At 48.6% G+C, this 20,992-nt stretch overlaps 1 protein-coding gene across 7 annotated transcripts in view; it reads right to left on the bottom strand.

The window, feature by feature from the left end:
* The window catches only part of NWD1 (NACHT and WD repeat domain containing 1), a 96,652-nt gene extending 78,373 nt beyond the window's left edge, over positions 1–18,279 (bottom strand). For 2 of the 7 annotated variants that reach the window (XM_008966082.5, XM_014342532.4), the window contains exons 1-4: positions 17,833–18,272; positions 16,526–16,748; positions 13,698–13,795; positions 3,345–3,461 (exon numbers count right to left, since the gene is read on the bottom strand). In XM_008966082.5, coding sequence (XP_008964330.4) covers positions 3,345–3,461; positions 13,698–13,709 — 129 coding nt within the window. In that variant the 5' untranslated portion in view covers positions 13,710–13,795; positions 16,526–16,748; positions 17,833–18,272. Of the gene's footprint in view, positions 1–1,816; positions 1,878–3,344; positions 3,462–13,697; positions 13,796–16,525; positions 17,545–17,832 lie in introns of those variants that run through there. The other 5 variants (XM_034946591.3, XM_034946590.3, XM_014342531.4 and 2 more) reach the window with 5 other exon arrangements.
* Between the last annotated feature and the right edge of the window lie 2,713 nt (positions 18,280–20,992).

The following is a 20,992-nucleotide window of genomic DNA, read 5'->3' as shown; positions in this document are numbered from 1 at the left end:
GGATTCTGTTATAAGCAACAGAAAATAGACTAAGACACAAGCCAACCACAGACCAGAGGTTATACGAAGGAAACAGGTGGTAAAAAACAAAACAAAACAAACTGCTCCAATCTGTGGGATCAGAGCAAGGGAAATAGGAACAGTTCCCACCAGGAACAACTCTCAGAGCTCTGGAGACACTGGGGCTGCTGATAGCCCAAGAGACAGGAGCCTCTCTGAAAGGAAGTGCCATGGGGAGCTGTCCCCGGCCTCGGTGCTGCCTAATGACTTATTTACCAGAGAGACACCTCTCCAAGGGCCTCCAGCACATCTCTGATTTTTGTGGAAGGCGCCCCCACAAATCAGAGTCATGGAGCAGAATGATGCTGTGGCTCTTGGGCAGTAGAGGGGTGATGCCTGGTTCAAGATGGAAGCAGGAAGGAAGTCCAGCTCAGCTGTCCATAGGGCCTTTCTGGAAGGTCCCATGGCCGGTTGGTCAGGCCCCAGAGAAGCTCAGAGATCACCCCTAGGTTCTCTGTGCAATCAGAAAGCTGCACTGTGCTTTTGGCTGCCTGCAATTTGGGTTGCAAAATCAGATTCCTCCTGGAGTTCTTTGTCTCCCTTCTTTTCCCTTTCTTCCTTAAGAAGACAAATTTTTTTTTTTTTTTTTTTTTTTTTTTTGGTAGAGATAGGGTCTCACTATGTTACTCAAGCTGGTCTTGAACTCCTGGGCTCAAGTGATCCTCTCACCTCAGCCTCCTGAAGTGCGGGATTACAGGCATGAGCCACCATGGTCAGCCTCTCTCTCCTTTTTTTTTTTTCTTGGAAACTCATTAAAATGATCATTGGGCTCCTTTGAAAAATTCAACTTAGGAGACTGGAAATTTAGGAGATTTACAACACAATGTAGAGTTTTCCAAACATTAGGATATATTTTAAAGCAGTAATAAATAAAACAGAGTGGCACCAAATTACAATAGAAGTATAGATCAAAAGAATAACTGTAATCCCAGCTACCCAGGAGGCTAAGGCTGGAGGATTGCTTCAGTCCGGGAGTTCAAAACCAGCCTGGGCAACATAGCAAGACCTTGTCTCAAAAAAAAAAGGAGTGAAATATATATATATATATAATATTATATATAAAATATATATAATGTATATATTATATATAACATAGTATATGTGATGTATATATAATATATAATGTATACATTATATATAATATATAATGTATACATTATATATTATACACATAATAATATATGTTATATATAATATATATTATATATTATATATAAATATATTATATATTATATATTATTATATTATATATTATATATATTATTATAATATATAATATATTATTATATTATATATTATATATATTATTATAATATATATTATATATATATGTTTTGCCCATTATTCCTGGCTCATAATTCCCAAAGCCCTTGTTACAGTCTTTCGTTATAATGTTGGGACACTTTAGGTCTCAGAAGCAGATCTCAGAAAATAGAATATCTCTCTGGCCCTCACCTTCTCCTTTTTTTTTTTTTTTTTTTTGACAGAGTCTCCATCTGTTGCCCAGTCTGGAATGCAGTGGCACAATCTTGGCTCACTCCAGCCTCTGCCTCCCAGTTTCAAATGATTATCCTGCCTCAGCTTCCCAAGTAGCTGGGATTACAGGCGTGTGCCACCACGTCTGGCTAATTTGTGTATTTTTAGTAGAGATGGGGTTTCACCATGTTGCCCAGGCTGCTCTCAAACTCCTGACCTCAAATTGTCCACCTGCCTCAGCCTCCCAAAATGCAGAGATTACAGGAGTGAGCCACCGTACCTGGCCATGGTACTTTTCTTTACTTTTTCCCTCTTTACTGTCCAGGACAGGGATCAGCACATTTCTCCTGGAAAAAGTCAGACAGTCAATATTTTTGGCTTTACAGACCAGATGGTCTCTGTCAGAACGACTAAACTCTGCCATTAAAGCTTGAAAGCAGGGTTAAACAATGTGTAAACAAGTGGACATGGCTGTGTGCCAATAAAGCTTTACTTACAAAGACAGGCAGCAGGCCACACTTGCCTTTCAGGCTATAGCTTGTTGGCCTCTGCTCTAGAATTTCTTTTCTTTTCTTTTCTTTTTTTTTTCGAGATGGAGTCTTGCTCTGTCGCCCAGGCTGGAGTACAGTGGCATGATCTCGGCTCACTGCAACCTCTGCCTCCCAGGTTCAAGCAATTCTCCTGCCTCAGCCTCCCAAGTAGCTGGGATTACAGGCACGTGCCACCATGCCCAGCTAATTTTTTAGTAGATATGGGACTTCACTATGTTGGCCAGGCTGGTCTCAAACTCCTGACTTCATGATCCACCCACATTGGCCTCCCAAAGTGCTGGGATTACAGGTGTGAGCCACCACGCCCGGCCCCCTGCTCTAGAATTTCTAAGGAAAATGTGATCATTCTTGGATGTATCTGGAACTCGATGTAATAAATTAGGACTCAGGCCAGCCTGGGCAACATAGCAAGACTCATCTCAAAAAAAAAAAAAAAAAAAAACTTAAAACTAGACCAGGTGCATTCGCTTATCCCTGTAATTCCAGAACTTTGGGAGGCCAAGGTGGGAGGATCACTTGGGCCTGGAAGTTCGAGACCAGCCTGGGCAACATAGTGAGACCCCATCTTTCCAAAAAAATACTAGCCAACTGTGGCGGCACACACCTGTAGTCCCAGCTACTTGGGAGAACAAGGCAGGAAGATCACAAGCCCAGGAGTTCAAGGCTGTAGTGAGACATGATCTTGCCACTGCACTCTAGCCTGGGCTTTTTTGAGACCCTGTCTCAAAAAAGAAAAAGAAAAAAGACTCAGGAATATCATTCAATTTTAATAGCCAAAACCATTAATTGTGGACTGGAGATTGATTTTTTGATAGAAGGGGTGCAATTGGAAGAGAGAGGGGAGAAGTCCCCACGACCTGAAACCAGTGGGCACATGGAGGAAAAAAAATATCCCAAGACTCTGTGGGTTTCCACCTTTTCCATGGCTTTCCAGGATCCCAAAGTTCTATAGACATAAAGTGGAGGGGGTGGGGAAGGTGGGAGAAAGTCCAGATCAAATTCCAAGATTCCTTCTGGCTTCAACATTCTACTCTCCAAGCCACCTGCTGCTTCCATTTGACTGCTAATGTTTGGATCCCATTCAGCTCTGCAGAAAGAGTTCTGTGATTGATTAGTAATGTCTGCCACAGGCAGGCCATAGGGATAAGGTATGAAAGCAGAAACGGTACCTACTTCCCTCTGCTGATCAGTTTGTCTAGAAAGCAGGGGCATATCCTGGAGGAGTAAGAGCTAACCCATTCCTCCCAAGACACTCACAACAAAAGCTGGCCCTATGGATGTTTTCCAACACCGGTCAACCTCCTCCAAGCAGAGTTCTGTGGTCAAGTGGTCAGTGGCTTCAATGTTCCGAATACCCCACCTCAGATCAACGACCTGGGAAATAGAAACACAAGTTTGTCAGAGAGGTGGCATGACAGGTGATTTGTTTTTTCAATCCCTTTTGACAAAGCAGAAAGTTTCTTTCAAAAATTTTTGACAGCCTCTTCCTGTAGGGGGATGTCTGGATTAAAAGAACTTGAACCAAATTCATAACCTCGGTATAATCATGAGAAAAATAACAGACAGACCCAGACTGGAGGGAAGGGCATTCTTCAAGATGCCCTGCCAGTCAAAGCCAAGCATGGTGGCAGGCACCTGTAGTCCCAGCTACTCGGGAGGCTGAGGTAGGAGGATCAATTGAGCCCACAAGGCAGAGGTTGCAGTGAGCTCTTATTGTACTACTGCACGCCAGCCTGGACAACAGAGCCAGGCTCTGTCAAAAGAAAGAAAGAGAGAGGAAGGAAGGAAGGAAGGAAGGAAGGAAGGAAGGAAGGAAGGAAAGAAAGAAGGAAAGAAGGAAAGAAAAAGACTGCCAAGGTCATGAGAAATAAGGTGACTGAGAAATTGACACAGACCAGAGGAGACTAGGGCAATAAGACAACGAAATGCAATGGGGTACCCTGGATGGGGTTCTTCACCAGAAAAGACTTAGATAGAAGAGCTGGCAACATTTGAATAAAGTCAGGAGGTTAACAGTCATGTACCAATGTTGATTTATCTTTTTTTTTTTTTTGAGATGGAGTCTTGCTATGTCGCCCAGGCTAGAGTGCAGTGGCGCAATCTTGTCTCACTGGAAAATCCCTTCCTTCCTTCCTTCCTTCCTTCCTCCCTTCCTTCCTTCCTTCTTTCCTTCCTTCCTTCCTTCCTTCCAGTGGCATGATCTTGGCTCATTGTAAATTTTGCCTACTGGATTCAAGCGATTCTTATGCCTCAGTCTCCTGAGTAGCTGGAACTACAGGTGCACACCACCATGCCTGGTTAATTTTTTGTATTTTTAGTAGAGATAAGGTTTCACCATATTGGCCAGGCTGGTCTCGAACTCTTGACCTCAGGTGATCCACCCACCTCGGCTTCCCAAAATGCTGGGATTACAGGCGTGAGCCACTGCCCCCAGACTGATTTCTTTCTTTCTTTTTTTTTTTTTTTTTTTTTTTGGTCGGGGGGACAGAGTCTTGCTCTGTCACCCAGGCTGGAGCTTAGTGGTGCACTCTCAGCTCACCGCAACCTCCGCTTCCCGAGTTCAAGCAATTCTCCTGCCTCAGCCTCCCGAGTAGCTGGGAGTACAGGCGTGCACCACCACACCTGGCTAATTTTTTTGTATCTTTATTAGAGATAAAGTTTTGCTATGTTGGCCAGGCTGGCCTCAAACTCCTGATCTCAAGTGATCTGTCTGCCTCAGCCTCCCAAAATGTTAGGATTACAGGTGCGAGCTACTGCACCTGTCCTCAAAGTTCATTTCATAGTTGTAACAACATAGTTGGTTGTACTGTGGTTAGGTAAAACATTAGGAGACACAGAGTGTGGGGTGTATGGGAACTCCATGAGTTTCCTGTAAGCCTAAATTCCAAATTCAGAAGTTTATTTATAAACATTTAGTTGGGCACGGTGGCATGTGCCTATAATCCCAGCTACTCTGGAGGCTGAAGCATGAGGATTGCTTGAGCCCAGGAGTTCAAGACCAGGTTGGGCAATGAAGCAAGACCTCATCTCTAAAAAAATAAAAATTAAGAAATAGAAAAGTAAGTTAATTAAAATAAAAAAATTAGAACAGAGGCAGGGCAAAGTGGCTTACCCCTATAATCCCAGCACTATGGGAGGCTGAGGGAGGAGGATCTCTTGAGGCCAGGAGTTTGAGACCAGCCTGAACAATATAGGGAGACATTGTGTCTACAATAAATAAATAGCCAGGTGTAGTGGTGTGTGCCTGTAGTCTCAGATACTTGAGAGGCTGAGACAGGAGGCTCACCTGAGCCCAGAAAGCTGCAGTGAGCTGTGATTGCACCCCTGCACTCCAGCCTGGGTGACAGAGCGACACCCTGTTGCAAGAAAAACAGAAAAAGAAAAAAGAAAAAAAAAAGAAAGAAAATCTTTTTTTTTTTTTTTTTTTTTTTTTGAGATGGAGTCTTGCTCTGTCACCCAGGCTGGAGTGCAGTGGCGTAATCTTGGCTCACTGCAAGCTCCGCCTCCCAGGTTCACGCCATTCTCCTGCCTCAGCCTCTGGAGTAGCTGGGACTACAGGTGCCTGCCACCATGCCCGGCTAATTTTTTGCATTTTTTAGTAGAGATGGGGTTTCACCGTGTTAGCCAGGATGGTCTCAATCTCCTGACCTCGTGATCTGCTTGTCTCGGACTCCCAGAGTGCTGGGATTACAGGCGTGAGCCACCTCGCCCTGCCAGAAAAGCTTTTTTAAAAAAGGAACTTGGCCATTTTCAAACTGTTGCTTTGAAAGCAAGGACGTGTCCACACTTGTTCACAAAGCTTTCCTTGCAAAGGAGGGTGTTTAATTTGGCCAGCACTGGACGTACCAAGGTCTCCTTGGCAACCGCACGCTTGCGGTTCATTTGTGCCTGCTCGCCATGGGGAGGCTGGGCAGAACGGCTCAGTTCAAGTAGGCAAAGCTGACCCTGCGGAAGGCTGGGGTGACAGGGAGACAAAGACAATTCGGAACAGTCCCTGCCTCCCTGAATTCTTTAGCACCGAGAGAAAGACACATAGATTCTTAAGACAAGCGGTGAGAGGCCAGCAGTACTCAATGTGACTGGAGGAAGAAAGGGGGAGGAACAATGAGTTAGAGGAGCAGGAAAGGAAAAGGGGTCAGGAGCCAGCCTCCGGAAGGAGCTTGTGCCTCTGGAGGGACCACCGTCTCCCGATGTGCGTGTGGAGGATGTTGACAGCATCCGCGTCAGAGCACCGGCATGGGCATTAAACAGAAAAGCTTGACCATTTCATCAGCTCTCAGTGCTGATGCTTCCATAGTGCCTTTGACATTGAACTATGTCTCATGATCAATGGTGGGCAGAGTGGAATTTCCAGCACTGCTTCTTTCTTAGTAATAAATATACAAACCATAACGATCATGCATCTTTTTCCTTTTCTTTTCTTTTTTACCCAAAGATCCACTTGATTTTTTTTTTTTTTTTTTTGAGACAGAATCTCATTCTGTTGCCTAGGCTGGAGTGCAGTGGCATTATCTCGGCTCACTGCAACCACCACCTCCCAGGTTCAAGCAATTCTCCTGCCCCAGCCTCCCGAGTAGCTGGGATTACAGGTGCTTGTCACCACACCCGGGTAATTTTTGTATTTTTAGTAGAGAGGGGGTTTCATCATGTTGGCCAGGCTGGTCTCGAACTCCTGGCCTCAGGTGATCTACCCGCCTTGGCCTCCCAAAGTGCTGGGATTACAGGCATGAGCCACTTCGCCCGGCCCAGATTTTTTTTTTTTTTAAAGACAGCATCCCAATCTAGCACCCAGGCTAGAGTGCAGTGGCTCCATCACAGCTCACTGCAGCCTCAAACTCCTGGGTTCAAGTGATCCTCCCACATCAGCCTCCCCAGTAGCTGGGACTACAGGTGGGCGTCACCACACCCAGCTCATTTTTTTAATTTTATAGAGACGGGATCTTGTTATATTACCCAGACTGGTATCAAACTCCTGGCCTCCAGCAATCCTCCTGACTTGGCCTCCCAAAGCACTGGGAATACAGGTGTTAGCTACTGTGCCCAGCCTCATCTTTTAACCAAATGGGACTTTGGTGCAATGAATCATTCTCATAAGTAGCAAGGAGGCAGGCCTCAAGTTAAGCTGAGACTCCAAAGATGTTCATCAGTTTCCACAGGGAAATGTGCAGGCAGAAACATCCCCGGTTAGCCAGGGATAGCGCTGCATGTCTGTAGTTTCAGCTCCTCAGAAGGCTGAGACAGGAGGATCCCTTGAGCCCAGAAGGTCAAGGTTGCAGTGAGCTGTGAGATCACACCACTGCACTTTTTCTTTTTCTTTTTTTTTTTTTTTTTTTTTTTTTGAGATGAAGTCTTGCTCTGTCATCCACTGGACCTCATCTGAAAAAAAAAAAAAAAAAAATTCCCTAGCCAGGGATTGGTACAAGGAGACACCATTAGGGGCTCCTACTGTTTTGGGACTGTGCCAAACAGGTACACCATCAGCGTTCTAGAAAAAGGCATGTCCAACCTCCATGCCCATCCCCCAAATCGCAACGCCCTCTTATACTCCTCCTGAAGTCCAGTACAAAGAGGGCCAGGAAGCTCTGAAGGCAAGACAAAAACAGCAGCAACAACAACAGACAGTTAAATGACATGTCCAAGGTCACACTGCAAGGGACACAGCGATGAATCTATGTTCAAAAGCATTCACTCCTACTCACTTTTCTACACCACCTGCCATGCTAACCAAGCATGGTGCACATGGCTGTAACCCCTCCATCTGCCTTTTTTTTTTTTTTTGAGACAGAGTCTCACTCTGTCACCCAGGCTGGAGTACAGTGGCGTGATCTCAGCTCACTGCAACCTCTGCCTCCTGGGTTCAAGCAATTCCCCTGCCTCAGCCTCCCAAGTAGCTGGGATTACAGGCGTGCACCACCACACCTGGCTAATTTTTTGTGTTTTAGTAGAGATGGGGTTTCATCATGTTGGCCAGGATGGTTTCGATCTCCTGACCTTGTGATCTGCCCACCTCGGCCTCCCAAAGTGCTGGGATCACAGGCGTGAGCCACTGCGCCCGGCCCATAAATAGTTTTAAAAAGTACTTGCAGTTTGTGAAGAGTGCTATTGAAAACACACGGGTGGGCTGGGCTAGAGAATAACAGGGACAAATCTTTCTTTCTTTTCCTTCTTTCCTTCCTTCCTTCCTTCCTTCTCTCTCTCTTTCTTTTCTTTTCTCTTTTTTTAGTTTTTGAGACAGAGTCTCGCTCTGTTGCCCAGGTTTGAATGCAGTGGCACAATCTCGGCTCACTGCAACCTCCGCCTACCAGATTCAAGGGATTCTCCTGCCTCAGCCTCCTGAGTAGCTGGGATTACAGGCGCACACCACCACACTGGGCTAATTTTTGTATTTTTAGTAGAGACGGGGTTTCACCATATTGGCCACGCTGGTCTCAAACTCCTCACCTCAGGTGCCTCGGCCCCCTAAAGTGCCGGGATTACAGGTGTGAGCCACTGCACCCAGCCTATTTTTTTTTTTTTTTTTACTTTTTGTAAAGATGGGGCCTCGCCATGTTGCTCAGGCTGGTCTTGAACTCCTGAGCTCAAGCAATCTGCCCACTTCAGAGGGACAAATCTACTTTACATCGAGGGGCAGAGAAGGGCTCCCTGAAGACGGGGTGTTTGCACTGAGACCCAAAGGATCAGAATAAGAAGGAGAAGAGGGAACCATGAGAATGATAGTCCTGATATGGGCCCCAGGGCCTTGTGGGTTCCCGGATCTATGGATTCTGGTGTGGATATGACAGGTAGACAAGGGAGTGACCACATGAGATAAGGTTGGGAGGTGAGCAGGGTCCGGTCACACAGGGCCATGCAGCTGTGGCAAGGTTCTGGCAGTTTTTAAGCCTGACACACAGTACATTGGTCATAAATATTAGTTGTAACATCATATGCCACTCACAGCAACTCTATCAAGTTGGGTTCTCAGTCTGGCTTCTCGAGGAGGAAACAGAGGGTCCAGGAGGCTCCCACATGAGTCACTACCTGAGCTGCATTCACATCATAGAGGTTTCCCAATTCTCCCACCTCGGCCTCCCAATGTGCTGGGATTGCAGGTGTGAACCACCACACCTGGCCCACAAGCTGCAATTACTTTTTTTTTTTTTTTTTGAGATGGAGTCATGCTCTGTTGCCCAGGCTGGAGTGCAGTGGCACGATCTTGGCTCGCTGCAAGCTCCGCCTCCCAGGTTCACGCCATTCTCTTGCCTCAGCCTCCCGAGCAGCTGGGGCTACAGGCGCCCGCCACCACGCCTAGCTAATTTTTTGTATTTTTAGTAGAGACAGGGTTTCACTGTGTTAGCCAGGATGGTCTCAATCTCCTGACCTCGTGATTCGCCCGCCTTGGCCTCCCAAAGTGCTGGGATTACAGGTGTGAGCCACTGCACCTGGCCTGCAGTTACTTAATTTATGTGTCCATTCCCCAAGCCAGGATGTAATTTCTATGAGAGCACATATACATGGAGTGGTGTGGCCAGGCATGGTGGCTCACGCCTGTAATCCCAGCACTTTGGGAGGCTGAGTGGGGCAGATGACCTGAGGTCAGGAGTTTGACACCAGCCTGGTCAGCATGGTGAAACCCCATCTCTACTAAAAATACAAAAATTAGTCAGACATGGTGGCAGGTGGCTGTAATCTCAGCTGCTCGGGAGGCTGAGGCAGGAGAATCCCTTGAACCTGGGAGACAGAGGTAATAGTGAGTCCAGATCGCACCACTGCACTCCAGCCTGGGCGACAGAGTGAGACTCCATCTCAGAAAAAAAAAAAAAAAAAAAAGAGCAGTGACCCAGCAAATGTTCCATAATACTCTGTTCTCCAAAACAAATTTTTTTTAAATCCGATTTGTATTTTCTGCCAATTTCTGTGGTTTAAATGCTCCACCCTGGTTAATATCAAGTTGCCAACTGACTTCACTGAATGTGGAGTTAGGCAGTGCTGTGTAGCTGCATGCTATTATCTAATCTCTCCTTTTTGAGTTTTTGGTTTATTTTGTTTTTTGAGACAGAGTCTTGCTCTGTTGCTCAGGCTGGAGTGCTATGGCGCGATCTTGGCTCACTGCAACCTCTGCCTCCCAGGTTCAAGGGATTCTCCTGCCTCAGCCTCTCGAGTAGCTGGGATTACAGGCACCCACCACTACGCCCAGCTAATTTTTTGTATTTTTAGTAGAGACAGGGTTTCGCCATGTTGCCCAGGTTGGTCTTCAACTCTTGACCTCAAGTGATCCACCCACCTTAGCCTCCCAAAGTGCTGGGATTACAGGCGTGAAACACAGTAGTTGGTTCACGTCTAGGTCTCTTAAAGGACTCCATGAGCTGTGCCCATTGCCCTGACACCGCCTGAGCGTGCCAACCTGCCTCTGAGCCCCCATCCATACCCTGCACCTTACCTGAGACTGTGGAACTGATGAAGATGGTCACACCGCTGGGTGGAGGTGCTGGGAGGGGGCCGGCTTCACCCTGCAGAAGCCGCCGGCGGGTACTCGGGCTGAGGGGGCCCACGCTCATTGCTGCCCACCCACCAAGATGACCCTTCCCCTGGAAAGGGCGTGGGGCTCAGAGACCTCACGCCAGCAGCCAGGCAGCCTTCCTGGTAGGCCAGCTGGGCAGGGCCATCAGGAACGGGGAGCCAGTTTCACCTTCCGAGGCTCCCCCAGTGACCTGCAGCCCCCACCACCTCCAGCGCCTCTGGGGAGCTGAACCAGCTCCTCTCCACTGCTTTCCTTGGTCTGCAAGCACTCATGGAGGGATATTAGACAGTGGCCTCCCTGCCAAGACCTCTGGATGTTGGCTTCTCTAGGCATGGGAGTCCTCTTCCCAGCTCCTCGTCCTCAGAGCGCAGTAGTCACCATAGCAACTATGGTTTCCCAGTGCTGGGCATTGGGGCCCGGGGACCAGCCAACCTCTCGAACACCTGGGTCCCCTGGGGCCTACCCGTGTAAGTTGAGCCTGAGCCCAGGTGTGCAGAGGAGAGGCTGGGAGCCATGCCCAGCCCCACAGCCCAGACAAGAAAGACAAACGCTTGACGAAAGTCCCACCCCATTCTGCCCTTCCCACCCCCTCCCACGAGGCAAAGTCCTTCCACGTCCAGGCACCGCACATACTATTTCAACCAGCAGTTCTCACTTGGGGACCATTCAGCCCCCAGGGGACACTTGCAATGTCTGGAGACCTTTCCAGTTGCCACGACTAGAGGATGCTACTGGCATCACGTGGGTGGAGACCAGGGATGCTGCTCAACATCTAACAATGCCCAGGAAGCCCCTACAAAGAATGATCCATCCCCAGTTGTCAGCAGTGTTGAAAAACTGAGAAACCAGTTTTAGGCCAGGTGCAGTGGCTCACACCTATAATCCCAGCACTTTGGGAGGCCGAGGTGGGTGGATCACTTGAGGTTAGGAGTTCAAACCAGCCTGGCCAACATGGTGAAACCCTGTCTCTATGAAAAATACAAAAATTAGCCAGGCGTGTTGGCGCAGGCCTGTAATCCCAGCTACTTGGGAGGCTGAGGCAGGAGAATCGCTTGAACTCAGGAGGTGGAGGTTGCAGTGAACTAAGATCACACCACTGCACTCCAGCCTGGTGACACAGCAAGACACCATCTCAAAAGAAAAAAGAAAAAAAGAAAGAAAACAGTTTTAAATCAATTCTAGTAGCTGAGCACAATGGCTTGTTCCAGTAATCCCAGCTATTCAAGAGGCCAGGGCAGGAGGATCTCTTGAGCCAGCAGTTCAAGACCAGCCAGGGCAACACAGTGAGCCCTCATCTCTGCAAAAAAAAGTTTTTTAAAAATAGAGCCATGGGCCAGGAGCTGTGGCTCACGCCTGTAATCCCAGCACTTTGGGAGGCCGAGGTGGGCAGATCACCTGAGGTCAAGAGTTCGAGACCAGCCTGACCAACATGGAGAAACCCTGTCTCTTCTAAAAATACAAAATTAGCCGGGTTTGGTGGTGCATGCCTGTAATCCTAGCTACTCCGGAGGCTGAGGCAGGAGAATCACTTGAACCTGGGAGGCAGAGGTTGCAGTGAGCCAAGATCGTGCCACTGCACTCCAGCCTGGGCAATAAGAATGAAACTCTGTCTAAAAAAAAAACAAAAAAAAAACAAACAAACAAAAACAATGTAGCTATGGCATGGTGGTGCCTGCCTGTTGTCCCAGATACTTGGGAGGCTGAGATGGGAGGATTGCATGAGCCCAAGAGTTCAAGGCTGCTGTGAGCTACAATCACGTGCCTGTAATCCCACCACTTTGGGAGGCCAAGATAGATGGATCACTTGAGGTCATGAGTTCAAGACCAGCCTGGCCAACATGGTGAAACCCCATCTCTACTAAAAATACAGAAATAAGCCAGGCATGGTCGTGAGCCCCTGTAGTCCCAGCTACTCGGGAGGCTGAGGCGGGAGCATCGCTTGAACCTGGGAGGCGGAGGTTGAAGTGAGCCAAAATCATGCCACTGCATTCCAGCCTGAGTGACAGAGGGAGACTCCATCTCAAAAATAAATAAATAAATAAATGAGCAATAAAATTAAATAAATAAATAAACTCTAGCTAGTTATCTTTGCCTGCAGGAGGTTTGTTGTTAGGTGATACAGAGTCTTGCTCTGCCACCCAGGCTGGAGTGCAGTGGTGTGATCATAGCTCACTGTAGCCTCGATCTCCTGGGCTCAAGTGATCCTCCCATCTCAGCCTCCCAAGTAGCTGGGACTACAGGTGTGCACCATCATGTCTGGTTAATTTAAAAAAAAAAAAATTGTGTAGAGTCTGGGCCCAGTGGATCATGCCTATAATCCCAGCACTTTGGGAGTCCAAGACAGGCGAATCATTTGAGCCTAGGAGTCTAGGATCAGCCTGGCCAACCTTGCTTCTACTAAAAATACAAAAATTAGCTGGCCATGGTGGTGCACGCCTGTAGTCCCAGCTATTCGAGAGGCTGAGGCATGGGAATTGCTTGAACCTGGGAGGCAGAGAGGTTGCAGTGAGCCAAGATCATACCACTGCACTCCAGCCTGGGCGACAGAGTGAGACCCCGTCTCAAAAAATAAAAAAATAAAATAAAATAAAAATTTTTGGCTAGGCATAGTGGCTCACGCCTGTAATCCCAGCACTTTGGGAGGCCGAGGTCAGGAGTTCCAGACCAGCCTGGCCAACATGGTGAAACCCCATCTCTACTAAAAATACAAAAAATTAGCTGGGTATGGTGTCACATGCCTGTAGTCCCAGCTACTTGGGAGGCTGAGGCAGGAGAATTACTCGAACCTGGGAGGCAGAGGTTGCATGAGCCAAGATAGCACCATTACACTCCAGCCTGGGCAATAGAAGCAAAACTTCGTCTCAAAAAAATATTTTTTTTTTGTAGAAATGGGGTCTCACTGGGTTGAGTTCAAGGCTGGAACTTGGCAGGCTCCTGCCAACAAGTGATCCTCCCACCTGAGCCTCCCAAAGTGCTGATATTACAGGTGTAAGGCCCCACGCCCAGCCATGATCTGACATTATTGAAAATGCCCTGGCAACCTGAATCCTGCCCAACCTCTTCACAACAGTAGCAAACCACCGCTGGAGGCAGAGAGAACACGCGTATACCTTGGCATCCATGAGCCTGGTTTGAATGCCGGCTCCTCCATCGCCCTCCTGGAGGACTTAAGCAAGTGGCCTCCCTCCCAGGGCATCAGCCGCATGGTCTGTGAAATGAAAATAAGAGCCATTCAGGGCGCTTGTCTCTGCAGCAATATATGAGGTAGCGCAATGTGTTAGCAGATCAAAATTAATGCCGAAAATATCCACCTTGAACAAAACATCAGCAAGGCGGTTGGGAGATAGGTCTATAAAATGCCCAGCATTAGTGAGCTCTCAACAAAACAGTGATATTGATTCTACTGGGTCAACTGTATTTTCAAACCTTTGTGTCTTTGCTCTTACTATCCTCTCTGCCTTGACTTCCCTTCCCTGCCTTGTCCACCCGGGACAGACTCTGCCATTGAGGGATTCCCCAAGAGCACCCTCAAGCTCCATGATTCCTTAGGACTCAGAGAATTTAAAAATGTTGTCATAGCCCAGGCGAGATGGCTCACGCCTGTAATCCCAGGACTTTGGGAGGCCAAGGCAGGCCGATCACTTGAGGTTAGGAGTCAGAGACCAGCGCGGCCAACATGGTGAAACCCCGTCTCTACTAAAAATACAAAAATTAGCTGGGCATGACGGTGCACGTCTGTAATCCCAGCTACGTGGGGGGCTCAGACACGAGAATCGCTTGAACCAAGGAGGTGGAGGTTGCAGTGAGCTGAGATCACACCACACCCAGCCTTGGCAACAGAGGGAAAGTCCATCTCAAAACAAAACAAAACAAAACAAAACAGAAAAAGCTGTAAAATAGGTACTCATAGGTTATGATGAATGGATATAAATTAAAATCAGCCAAGGGGCCAGGCACAGCGGCTCATGCCTGTAATCTCGGCACTTTGAGAGGCTGAGGTGGGGATTGCTTGAGCCCAGGAGTTCAAGACCAGCCTGGGCAACACAGGGAGACGGTGTCTCTACAGAATAAAGAAATTATCCAGGGCCAGACATGGTGGCTCACACCTGTAATCACAGCACTTTGGGAGTCCAAGGGTTCAAGACCAGCCTGGGCAACATGGTGAAACCCCATTTCTACAAAAAATTTAAAAATTAGCCAGATGTGGTGGTGCACACCTGTAGTCCCAGCTATTCACAAGGCTGAGGTGAGAGGACCACTTGAGCCTGGGAGGCAGAAGTTGCAGTGAGCCAAGATCGCAACACTGTACCCCAGCCTGGGCAACAGAGCGAGACCCTATCTCAACAACAGCAAAAAAATCAGCTGGACATGGTGATTCGTGTCTGTGGTCCTAGCTACTTGGGAGGCTGAGATGGGAGAATCACTTGAGCGCAGGAGGTTGAGGCTGCAGTGAGCCACCACTGGGCAACAGAGAGAGACTCTGCCTCAAAAAATAAAATAAGATCAGGCACAGGAAGAGGCATCCAAGGCAGGGTCCAGAAGAGACCAGGTATGAGATTTCAGTCGTCCCCTCCCAGTGAAGTTGTATGGCCAGCACTTAAATCTCCCAGCAGTGATGTGTGACAACATGAACAGTTTGCCACCAACTAGGAAAGCTCTCCTGAGCCTTGGTGTCCGGGGTTTTTATTGGGAGTTGGTCACGTAGACATGATTGACCACCAGCATAGCAGACCTTAATCCCCAGCCCCTCCAGAGGTCAACCAATATCACGTGACTTAAAGCTCCCTCTCTAAGTCATGTTGTTAGTATCTAGTGTGAGCCAAGGCTCTCCAGGTAAACAAAGACACCCTTATCCCATTCCAAGGGCTTAGAGGTCACTTCCCAGGAGCAGGTCAAGAGCTACAGCTTTAATGTGTGGGGTATGGACAACTCAGGCCTGCTGAGTTAATTCTTTTTTAAGAGTGAGGGTCGGCCAGGCACAGTGGCTCACATCTGTAATCCCAGCACTTTGGGAGGCCAAGGTGGGCAGATCGCCTGAGGTCAGGAGTTTGAGACCAGCCTGGCCAACATGGAGAAACCCCGCCTCTACTAAAAATACAAAATTAGCCGGGCGTGATGTTTCATGCCTGTAATCCCAGCTACTCAGGGAGGCTGAGGCAGGAGAATTGTTTGAACCCAGGAAACGGACATTGCAGTGAGCTGAGATCGCACCATTGCACTCCATCCTGGGTGACAGAGCAAGACCGTCTCAAAAAAAAAAAAGTCAAGTCTTGCTCTGTCGCCCAGGCTGGAGTGCAGTGGTACTATTGTGGCTCACTGCAGCCTCCATCTCCTGTCCTCAAGTGATCCTCCTACCTCAGCCTCCTGGGTAGCTGGGACTAACAGGAACACACCACCATGCCTAGCTAGTTTTTTAGTTGTTGTTGTTGTTGTTGTTTTTCAAGAGACAGGGTCTCACTCCATTGCCCAGATTAGAGTGCAGTGACATGATCATAGCTCACTGCAGCCTTCAACTCCTGGACTCAAACCATCCTCCTGCCTTGGCCTCTCAAGTAGCTGGAACTATAGGCATGTGCCACCATGCTAGGCTTAAGTTTTTTATTTTTTGTAGGGACGGGAGTCTCACTATGTTGCTCAGGCTGTTCTTGAACTCTTGGCCTCAAGCCATCCTCCTGCCTCAGCCTCCCAAAGCGCTGGGATTAGAGGCATGAGCCACCACGGGCAGCCAGAGTTAATTATTTTCTCAGCAGTAAAGGCCCAGTAAATAGAGTAGAGCGTCACCATTCGACAGATGAGAAAACTGCAGCTTAGAGTGAGAACTTTCTCACCAGCTAGAAGGGCAGAGTCAGGGAGCGAGTGCGGGTCAGACCCCCTCTCCTCCAGGGACCCCGCCCCCATAAACCCAGCCCGGCCCCCCAGCCACCTTCCCACAACTCACCCGGATACCACAGTTTAGCTGCAGCCTGCTGATCTCACGGAGGCCCCAGTTCTGGGTCCCAGCATCTCTCCAGACCTCTCTAAGCACCTCCTCCCCAATCTTCTGACCTTGAATTTGCCTCCACCACAATTTCTGTTCCTTCTCTCGTTTTCCTGGGTCCCAGCAGGCTCCTTGGACCCGAATTCACTTCAGCGCCTGGCCACGGTCCCTCGGTTACTGCCTCCTGATGATCGTAGGAGGATCAGAGTCTTTGACCTTGCCTTTCACCTCTAGGCTTTTTCCTAGTCTCTCTCCCAGACTTCCTCCATCTCAGTATGACAAACATTTGAGGCCAGATCATCCTCTGTGGTGGCAATTGTCCCATGCATTTTAGGATGTCACAAAGCATTTCCGGCCCCCACCCACTAGATTTCAACAGCACACCCCCACCACCACCACCAAAGTCGTCACAATTAAAAAGTATCCCTAGGCTGGGTGCCGTGGCTCACGCCTCTAATCCCAGCACTTTGAGAGGCCAAAACAGGCAGATTGCTTGAGGCCAGGAGTTCGAGACCAGCCTGGCCAACATGGCGAAACCCCATCTCTACTAAAAATACAAAAATTAGCTGGCGTGGTGGCATGTACCTGTAATCCCAGCTACTCGGAAGCCTGAGGCAGGAGAATCGCTTGAACCCGGGAAGCAGAGGTTGCAATGAGCCGAGATCGTGCCACTGCGCTCCAGCCCGGGCAACAGAGCAAGACTCCGTCTCAAAAAGAAAAAGCGGTGGCTCACGCCTGTAATCCCAGCACTTTGGGAAGCCGAGGAGGGCGGATCACAAGGTCAGGAGACCGAGACCATCCTGGCTAACGAGGTGAAACCCCATCTCTACTAAAAATACAAAAAATTAGCCGGGCGTGTGGCGGACACCTGTAGTCCCAGCTACTCAGGAGGCTGAGGCAGGAGAATGGTGTGAACCTGGGAGGCAGAGCTTGCAGTAACTGAGATCGCGCCACTGCACTCCAGCCTAGTGACAGAGCGAGACTCCGTCTCAAAAAAAAAGTCTCCCTAGACATTGCAATGTCCCCTAGGGGGCAGAATTCCCCTTACTTGAGAACCCCTAGTCTAATGCATTTAGCTTATTTCAACCTCAGGGCCTTTGCACATCCTGTACTTTAGTGCTCTATGCTGCATCTGTTCATGTTGTTCACATTTTAGCTTCAATGCTACCTCCTCCTGAGAGGCTGTCTCTGACCATCCCATTGCGTAGTGACCCCTTAAGTCACTCCCAATGCCATCACCTTATTTTAATTTTCTGCACGGTACTCACCAACAGCTGATATGTTTCTACGTGTTATTGTTTGTCTGTCCCACGAGAAAGTGAATTCCATGAGCCCAAGGATCTTGTCTGGTAAGGCTGGCGTGCCTGGCACATAGTAGGTGCTCAGTAAATTATCATCACAACAGCTTCCTCCACAACTGTTTCTCTTTCTGGACTTCTGTTTGTTGCTGAAGAAGACAGCTGAGCAGGACTGGGCTTCCCCAGTAAGGACAGAGGCCCTTTGCAGTGTCAGCGTTCTGGCTGTCCTGGGGGCTCCGGCCTCTCTTTAGCCCTTGCTGGTAGTTGAACGACCAATTTAGACTCCTCTGGGGAAATAGGTTAGAGAGGACAGTTTCCTGGCCTCGGCGCCACCCGGAAGACAAGCCCTTGGCTATCCTAGTAACTTTCGTCTTAGGTATTTTATGGGTCTCTCCTTGCCCAATTCTCCCAGCAACTGGGATAATGAAAGCGATTGTTTGCACTAGGGCACCAGCTTAGCCGGGCATTCAGCCCAGACTTAGTGGTTAACTATTGTGTGCCAGGCTGATACGGCTCCTCGTAAAAGATGCCATTTGCTGACAGTCTAGGAGGTGCAGTTGGTTGGCATTTGGCATTAGCAGTCCACATTATTACCCCAAGAGACGGACATTATGATCCTGTTTCACAGATGAAGAAAACAAGATGCAGAAAGGTGAAGTCCCTTGCCTGTGACGCTTCACTACTCTGCACTTGAATTTTCTCACTAACTTCCTGTGTTGGTGAGACAATGAAAAGCATTTATATAGAGAGTGAGACTAACACTACACCTACATCACAGGAAGGGCCCGTGAGATGTTAGCCATGATTAATTACCATTAAAACTCCAAGACCGGGCACGGTGGCTCATGCCTGTAATCCCAGCACTTTGGGAGGCCGAGGCAGGTGGATCACCTGAGGTCAGGCATTCAAGACCAGACTGGCCAATATGGTGAGACCCCTATCTCTACTAAAAATAGAAAAATTAGCTGGGCGTGGTGACGCATGCCTGTAATCCCAGCTACTTGGGAGGCTGAGGCACAAGAATTGTTTGAACCTGGGAGTCGGAGGTTGCAATGAGCCGAGATCCTGCCACTGCACTCCAGCCTGGGCGACAGAGCAAGACTTTGTCTCAAAAACTCACAAATCACCCAGGCATGGTGGCTCACGCCAGTAATCCCAGCACTTTGGGAGGCCAAGGCAGGCAGATCACGAGGTCAGGAGATCAAGACCATCCTGGCTAACACGGTGAAACCCCGTCTCTACAAAAAAAACAAAACAAAACAAAACAAAAAATTAGCTGGGCGTGGTGGTTTGCACCTGTAGTCCCAGCTACTCAGGAAGCTGAGGCAGGAGAATGGCATGAACCCGGGAGGTGGAGCTTGCAGTGAGCCGAGATCGCGCCACTGCACTCCAGCCTGGGTGACAGAGCGAGACTTTGTCTCAAAAACTCACAAGTCACCCGGGCATGGTGGCTCACGCCAGTAATCCCAGCACTTTGGGAGGCCAAGGCAGGCAGATCACGAGGTCAGGAGATCAAGACCATCCTGGCTAACACGGTGAAACCCCGTCTCTACAAAAAAAACAAAACAAAACAAAACAAAAAATTAGCTGGGCGTGGTGGTTTGCACCTGTAGTCCCAGCTACTCAGGAAGCTGAGGCAGGAGAATGGCATGAACCCGGGAGGTGGAGCTTGCAGTGAGCCGAGATCGCGCCACTGCACTCCAGCCTGGGTGACAGAGCGAGACTTTGTCTCAAAAACTCACAAGTCACCCGGGCATGGTGGCTCACGCCAGTAATCCCAGCACTTTGGGAGGCCAAGGCAGGCAGATCACGAGGTCAGGAGATCAAGACCATCCTGGCTAACATGGTGAAACCCTGTCTCTACAAAAAAAACAAAAAACAAAAAACAAAAAATTAGCTGGGCGTGGTGGTTTGCACCTGTAGTCCCAGCTACTCAGGAAGCTGAGGCAGGAGAATGGCATGAACCCGGGAGGTGGAGCTTGCAGTGAGCCGAGATTGCGCCACTGCACTCCAGCCTGGGCGACAGAGCAAGCCTCCATCTCAAAGAAAAAGTAATAATAATAGTGTTACTATATTTTCAGGGATAGAAGTTTCAGATACTTGGTCAGGCGCGGTGGCTCATGCCTGTAATCCCAGCACTTTGGGAGGCCGAGGTGGGCAAATCACCTGAGGTCAGGAATTTGAGACCAGCTTGGCCAATATGGCGAGACCCCATCTCTACTAAAAACAAAAATTAGCCAGGCATGGTGGCAGGTGCCTGTAATCCCAGCTACTTGGGAGGCTGAGGCAGGAGGATCACTTAAACCTGGGAGGCAGAGGTTGCAGTGAGCAGAGATTACGCCATTGCACTCCAGCCTGGACGACAGAGCCACACTACACTCCATCTCACAAAAAAAAAAAAAAAAAAGAAGAAGTTTCAGGTGCTGCCAGGCACAGTGGCATGCTCCTGTAGTCCCAGCTACTGGGGAAGCCAAGGTGGGAGGATCACTCAAGGCCAGGAGTTCAAGACCAGCCTGGGCAACACAGTGAGACCCTCATCTCTACAACAACGACAATAACAAAAAATTAGCTGGGCGTGGTGGTGTGTGCCTGTAGTCCCAACTACTCAGGAGGTTGAGGTGGGAGGATTACTTGAGCCCAGAAAGTCAAGGCTGCAGTGAGATATGATTGCCTCACTGCACTCTAGCCTGGGCAACAGAGCAAAACCCTGTCTCTTTAAAAAAAAAAAAAAAGAAAAGAAGTTTTAGGGGCTGAAATTTTAGGAAACATACTGTCTCCAATACTCCAAGCAATCTGGGGGCTTCAATTTACTATCCCAGTTCATTGATGATGAAAACAGGCTTCCAGACCAACGTGATGAAACCCCGTCTCTACTAAAAATACAAAAATTAGCTGGGCGTGGTGGTGAGCACCTGTAATCCCAGCTACTTGAGAGGCTGAGGCAGGAGAATCGCATGAACCCGGAAGGCGGAGGTTGCAGTGAGCCGAGATCACGCCATTGCACTCCAGCCTGGGTGACAAAGTGAGACTGCGTTTAAAAAAAAAAGAAGAAAGAAAATAGGCTTCAAAGAAGTTAAACAATTTCCCAAGTTTCCTTGGCAAGGAAGTGAGCTAACAGCCAAATTCGGAT

Source organism: Pan paniscus, chromosome 20, assembly GCF_029289425.2.
Source record: "Pan paniscus chromosome 20, NHGRI_mPanPan1-v2.0_pri, whole genome shotgun sequence".
In the NCBI taxonomy this organism is placed as follows: Eukaryota; Metazoa; Chordata; class Mammalia; order Primates; family Hominidae; genus Pan; species Pan paniscus.
This window is presented reverse-complemented; position numbering and strand designations above follow the sequence as displayed.